This window comes from Chrysochloris asiatica, unplaced genomic scaffold (genome assembly GCF_000296735.1).
Source record: "Chrysochloris asiatica unplaced genomic scaffold, ChrAsi1.0 scaffold00004, whole genome shotgun sequence".
Taxonomy (NCBI): domain Eukaryota; kingdom Metazoa; phylum Chordata; class Mammalia; order Afrosoricida; family Chrysochloridae; genus Chrysochloris; species Chrysochloris asiatica.
The window spans coordinates 6,210,492-6,217,710 of NW_006408522.1; the positions used below are offsets into that span (position 1 = coordinate 6,210,492).

Here is a 7,219-nt window from a genome sequence, read left to right on the forward strand (position 1 = left end):
TATTGTAAAAAAAAAGTTCACCTGGAATAAAATCCATTTAAAAAACAAACAAACAAAAGAAAACCACAGCATCAGTATCAGTACACAGCTAATGAACTGGCTTAAAACAAGTTTAACCACATGACAGGTCCACTTTGTCTGCTTGAGCTTTTCACAGTACGCTGTTGGAGCAAAAAGAAAATACATTTCATCACACGCCACAGGATAACTTCATGGAAAAACTAGATACTTTCCTTTGGGGGCATGATTTTAGTCAAATAGTTTCTGGTCTTTTGCATTAAAGGAACTGCAGTGTCAGCTGCAAACAAACAAAATAAAACCTAACTGTAAAGCCATAGGAATGAATGACAATGATTAAACTCATTAGGAAAAAAAAAGAGGAAGTGGACGAGGAAGTTTATTAGTTCTTGGCAACAAGCATTGGAATTGAATGTAGCACAATAATTGCAAAAAAAAAAAAAAAAGTATATCTGAAAATAGCTCTAAAATAATTGTTTGCTAATTTTCCTTTCTGTGCAATTTAGCATTTTTTTTCCCCACAGTAACCATGACAGCCATTCCTTTTACTAGTCAAAAAAAAAAAAAAAATCCACAAAGACTGATTCTATTACAAAGTTGTGCTAGAATTTGGAAATTTTATTAGACTATCTTATCCTTCTAGGTCAAGGGATTTCATTTTTAGGTATTTCTATTGTTTTCATTTTTTTCTTCAAGAAGAAAAAATTATTTTTTTGTTAAACTTTTTTTCCCTAAAATCCTGATTCCAGAAATGAGTGTTTAAAATCTGAGCTAAGCAAGCCAACATAATGAAATGCGGTTTAAAACTTTAAGCTTAGATTTCACCTGTAAAGATCAGAAATGAAATTTATTAAGGAATCCAAGTCAGGAATGAGGAAAAAAAAGTCTGCTTAAGTGTATCACTTACTGATCACAAGAAAAACTTTTTAAGCCTTAATACAGATTCTCAGCATTTAGAACCTGTAAAATGGAATTATAATCTCTGATATAGAAACTTCTGCATTGATCTATATTGCACAGCTAAATTTATTAATGGAGACAGGAAGATGATATTTTTTTCATTATTGGATAGGACATATCTATTCTATTCTGAACTAAACTCCTCCTACCTTTCCTAATGATGCCTTTATTTCAAAACAAAATGTATAGTCTGGATTTCGCAGCTTGTTTACTGGCTGGAACACTGCTTTTCTAAGAGTTATTAGAAGACTCGTTAGCTAAATGAGGTATAATTAAAAAATAGTCCTTCAAAGTAACGACTATATAGGTTTCTGAAAATCGACAACAAAGACTGCACAAAATGTTCTGGTAAATAGTACGAAGCTCTGCAGCACCTACTAAGTGATGCGCAGGTGGATTCTTTTCTCATAATCTGCCTGAAGTAAAATAGAGCTAAAATAAGTTCCCAGCGAAACATTTTACAATCAACTGATTAACATGCTACTTAGTTAGAGCACACTTTCATTGTCTGATACTCTCAGACTCTATTTGAAAAGGTCTAGTCCCATCACTGTCAAAAGTTAAGCACACTGATAATAAAGTGCAGCCACTGGGCCACTCACTAATACTGCTGCAAAAGTCTTCATGTCCCTTATCCATAGACCTCAAAAATGTTCACACAAAACTAGAATTCTTCAGTTTCAGCAGGGAACAGACAAATTATCTGTCACTAAAATTCATCTACAAATAGAAAAAATAATGCACTATATGTACATTATTAAGCAAAGTGGAATATTTATTGGGTCATTTTACCATGCAGAAAGTGAATTTCCTATGGTCTTAGCTCAAATTATATACAATTTAGCAAAGCTAAATGTAAGAAAATAGCAAGGACATTTTATTTCTATATAACAGAGCATATACCCCCAATTTGCTGCTACTTCAAAGAACACTTTTAGACTCAACCTTTATAGGCTCTTTCAAAGGGAAGTTCATGGAGACTAGTTATTAACCCATGTAAGACAACAGAGGAGAAGAAGTACAACAAAAGCAAAGCACTCCATTTTGTTTTTTAAAGTTAACCACAGAATATGTCAGTTTTGGTTTGCAGACAACCCCTGAGATATAAACCAAAGTGTTAAGACACCAAATAGTCAGAGGTAAATTACTAAGAGAAGTACATTCATACATGGTGTCATGACACTTGCCTTTTAGAAAGTACTTTGTTACCATTCAGAAAGCTTAAATGCTTGGATAATTTTCAGAAAATTAGTGAGTAAAGGATATTCTTAAGAAATTATTTTTCCTTTCTAAAATGTATCTACAGTAGACTTTAAGTCAACTTTTAATTAGGGAGCTATTGATTCTATTGGGATAGTCTATTTGCCTCTGCTTCAAATGTTCTACTTACTTAAAAACAGCCTATCTAGGTTAATCACCAAAAAAAAAAAAAAATCAGGGAGGCTAAAACTTGTCAACAGTAAGTTTAGTATATTGTATCCATCAAAAGCTTATCCAGTATACTTGCTGCCACTCAATTGTGCAAATATTTTCAAACAAATAGGAAAGGGTGGTCCAAGCATTCGAACTACACATCTTATCTGCTTTATGAAGCAGTCTTCTACGGTAACAAAGCAAGGCATTTCCACTTCCATTCACCATTCTTAACTGTTAAGCAAGATGGTACCCTTTGTGACACAAAATCAGTTTATCAGGAAAACCAATTATTAACAAATCATTTCCCTATTCACTTCTTTAATATCACCTTCTATGTTGTGACAACGAAGGCTACAACAACAGCAATGACATAATATAACTTGAGTTTTGGCACATAGATTCACACTAAATACCTTTAAAAATTATATGACGGTTTCATATACAAAATGTATACTAGTACCATAGGTCAGTGAGAAAGGCAGCTAAGCTTTTGGTTGGCTTTGGCCTAAATGACTGGACCAAGTTCTATAAAACGAACCTAAAAATCTTGCTAATAGTTTTTCTAAATGTAAGACGTTTCCTAGAAGTTGCACTAAGTCAATTATTTTTATTCTTTAAAAATAATCCCCCACCAAAGTAAAAAATTATTCTCATCACCACCAAGAGCTATTTCTATTAAATTATGTCAAAAATTTAATCTCTCTCTACAAATACAAATAAGCTTTCTGCAAACTAAAATCTAAATTTTGTTAACTCTTCAGACAGGAATTAAGTGGTATTACTAAAATCAGCAAGCTAAGGTTGAATCTCAGGGGGGAAATAAAAATTAGTATCCTAATGTGACAGAACTACAAACAGATGCTGAAATAAAACCTTAAATGGTACATCTCTCTGCCTATGGGAAATTTCACCTACAGAAATTCACAATTAGAAACAGACAACAATGTCCCAATTTGTTATGTTTTAGACAACTGAGTAATTACAAACACAGAAGAGAACAGTATATACAGAAAAAGTGAGATGAAGGAGACTTCCAAATGCAGTGCTAATCAATTTAAAAAGGGATTCTTTTAGCTACACACTTTATAGCAAAGAGGTCTGGGAGGAAGCAAAGCTCTATGCACTGTGAAGAAATAAAGAAGTGTGGCCTCTGGTGAATACATGGGCATTTTTAGGAAATTTAACAAATATTTTATCTGGGATCAATGGTTCTTATTTAAGAGAGTCACGAACCAGAGCCCTTAAATAAATGCTACCAAAGCTGTAACATTTGGCTGTAAGAACTGGACCAAATGTTCTTTAATTTCAGTATATTAACCCTGCTTTAAATGTTGTAGTCTTTAAAACAAAATTCCCAAACACACAAATCTGTCTAGAATTTCATGAGCCAAAACTGCACAGACGTGTGAGTCTAAGCTTGTGCAGTAGCAGGGAAAGTTGAACACTGGTGTACAAGTGAAAACAAAGACAGCAGCTTCTGCAACGGGCAGTAAAACAAAGGGAAAACAAGGTTCAGTCCTGCACACGTCTCCACTTCATTGCTTCCATGTTTGAAAACAGGAGCCTGTGATTTTGCTAGGCCCTGAGGCTGAGTCCACTTGGCATTGTGTGTTGGGATGTCTAGGTTCAAAGGTGCTCTCCGCAGCAGCCGGGCGGTGTGATTCTGAGGCTGGGGACCTGTGCTTTCAGAGAAGCAGGAAAGGTTCCTCTAGGTGTGCTGCAGTCTCTCAGAAAGAGTTCATCAAAGCAACGAACAGCGGAAGAAACTTGTCTTCTTTGATCGGTTCTCTGTTATTTTCACTGGCCCACCTCCTCCTGATGAATTGCTGTCATTCTGAACAATAGAGTTGGAAAGTTACCAAAAAAGGAAAGAAAAGGTTCAGGTTTAACATCACGTACTAAAAATATACCAAAACAGACCCTAAGCAAAGTAGTCACTAGACTATTTTATTAGAAAGGGAACTAGGTAAGCATTCATGCTGTGTCTTTTTCTTTGTAAACGAATGGATTTTAGGAAAACATGTTATATATTAATAATATATTAGATAGGAAGCTCCCATTTCTAGTCCAAAGAAATGAAAACAAATACAGTGTAGAGTTTCAAGGTGGATGATGGAAACAATGCTCAGATGCTGGTGTAAACAATCCTGCTGTTAGAGGTAAGAAGAGTTGGTAACGTAAGGCATACCTTATATTCAGGATTTAGGGTAAAGCGAACTTCCAAGGTTGCTTTAGTGGTTTATTACTGAGACATTTTCAAATTTAAGCTAACATTAGCAATTTTAAGATCTTCATTCCATAGAGATAAAATGTCTATATCACATGAAAATGAAATCATTTCATGGCAAAAATTTAATTTGTGACTATTAATTATTAGGATCAAAATTCAATTCAAAAGCATCTAAAAAGACAGATGAAAGAGCTGACACAGCTGTCAGTAATAAGAACCAAAGTCCAACCAGCTAGGACTAGGTCAGTCAGGGGGCAACAATGAGTAATTTGATGATACTATAAGCAGGCCTAGCCTTTTTATCAAATACCAAATACGATCGTAATGAAAATAAAACACTCTATATGATACGAACCATTTTTCTGTTGAGTTTTGTCATTATATCTCGTGCAAGTGTAAAAAATGCCTAAAAGAAAAAAACAAAAAACAAAAAACCCACACATCATTATAAGTTAAAATATTCTTTACGGTAGACATGGAAAAATCTTACTTCACTGCAAAATAAATTGCTGTAAAATATCTAATGGTGAAAAGCACATAGCTGTAACTATAGTATGCATATCAGTGTTACAGCCTAGCTTTCATTCTGTCATAAACATTTTCCAATACTACCAAGCTGTCATTCATTCATTCCTCAGTATTTTCTTCACGTAGTAGTGCCTGGTACAAGTTCCTAATATGACACCTGTTGAGTTGGGAATAGCTTTCTCAGTAGACCTTCTCAAGAGCAGAAGTTCTAAGTCACCCTGTGTCCCTAGAGCAAAGCACAGGGCCTGATATGGTGGTGGTGCTGGTGGTGGTTATGTGCCATGGAGTCTGTTCCTACTCAAAGTGACCCTGTATAGGGTTTCAGAGGAGCAGTTGGTGGGTTTGAACTGATGACCTGGCGGTTCAAGCCAACCGTGTAGTCCAGTACATTATCCTGCACACCACACCAGGACTTGGGGTCTCTTTTTCTCCCTTTTTGAAGCCCCTTGTATTTTATAGCTTTAAAATAGGTCTTCATAAAAATGCCTGCCATTTGCTGGGATGTGGGGGGTGGGGTGAGGGGAGGGAAAGGAAGGTGTAGCACAGGACAGAGAATAGACACAGGATAGTTTGGATGCTGGGAAGGGGGACAATATACAAAAAAAGGGAGAGGAAAAGAAAAAAAAAAAGCAGAGGAGAAAAAAAAGACACAGGTTTGCATGGGCTAAATGGGACAGAGGTGGTTGTTGTTGTTAAGTGCTGTCAAGTTGATTCCGACTCATAGTGACCCTGGTACAGGATTTCTGAGGCTGTAAATCTTTATGGGAGCAGGAAGCCTCATCTTTCTCCTGCAGAACTGCTGGTAGTTTCGAACTGCTGACCTTGAGATTAGCAGCCCGATTCGTAAACATTGCGCTACCAGAGCTCCTTGGGACAGAGGTAAAGAATGATATATGCACAACCTTGGAACAACAGGGCTCTGGGATACAGGGATGAAGACATGGTTGGAATGGGGAAAAGGGGGTAAATAATGTTAAAATGCTTGGCTGTCTTTTGAATCTTGGTTTCCCTTGCATACCATTATAAAATAGATACTGGAGGGAGAAAGAAAGGAATAGCCAGAAATATAACCATAAAAAGCTTGTAAGTCCGTCTTCTGCCTATAACTGATTGGAATACCTAAAATGGGGCTACAATGTGCCCAGTGATGGAGAATTCCTGTGGAATCTCTGCATTACATAAGACCATAGGTAGATTGCTGAAGAGCATCCAGAACCTTCAGAGGTGGGAAATTTTCACTTGAAAGGATAGGCAGACCAGCCTGGAATGGCTAGAAGATCAGAAGATACTTCTTGAAAGAAAGACCAACAGGAAAAATACAAAACAATATAGGCAGACCAACTGATTATTACAAGAACAAGCAAGTTGCTCGCCCAGGAGACATCAAGACAAGTGGTTGGGTCCCCTCAGGGCAAACCCCCTTCCAAGACTAAGACTCAATGGTAATACACGCTCTGATTGGTAACCACGTTTGTCACTGATAAGGGGAAGTGAGGGAAAAACAGCAATGAAGCTGTGAGCTAAGCCCTATAACGTTCAATAGACTCCTGTGAACCTGGGTGGAGACCTGGCTGGCCAGCAGTGTGGCAAGACGTGGGGACCCTTGGGCCCAGAGTCAATGACATAGCCACAGGGGACTAGAATGGAGAGTGAAGCATCCAGTTGATAAGATGAGAGGGCATATGCACAAGAACACCCACACTTGCAGATAATACCCACTTGACCTGGCTTCAATGACTAGATGATCAGAGCTCAACTAGAAGAAGAAAGGAATGGAAAAAAAAAAAAGTAAGCTGATACAATTTGATGAACTTGACCTACCCCTGTGAATGCAGTAGCTCAAAAGAGGGAATAAATCTTTACAGCAAGGATCATTCCCACCCCCTCCATACAAATAGTAGAAAGGGATGGGCAACTTGGACATTGGCTACAAAGGCAAGAAGTGATTGGCTTACAATCTTTCAAGAGGGAACCTAGATCCAGAGGGCATGAAGGAAGGTAGAATCTCCACTGAGTAGTATCCAATCAGTCTAGGCGGGGCTAATGAAAGGAAATGCAGATAGGTCT

General features: G+C 37.1%; 1 protein-coding gene across 1 annotated transcript in view; it reads right to left on the reverse strand.

Annotated features, from left to right (window-relative positions):
* Nucleotides 1–3,664: 3,664 nt before the first annotated feature.
* Nucleotides 3,665–7,219, reverse strand: part of RAB8B (RAB8B, member RAS oncogene family) — an 89,156-nt gene continuing 85,601 nt past the window's right edge. Inside the window, exons 7-8 of the mRNA XM_006831560.1 lie at nt 4,980–5,030; nt 3,665–4,228 (exon numbers count right to left, since the gene is read on the reverse strand). Of these exons, the coding sequence (XP_006831623.1) occupies nt 4,136–4,228; nt 4,980–5,030 (144 nt within the window). The 3' untranslated portion in view covers nt 3,665–4,135. The remainder of the gene's footprint in view (nt 4,229–4,979; nt 5,031–7,219) is intronic.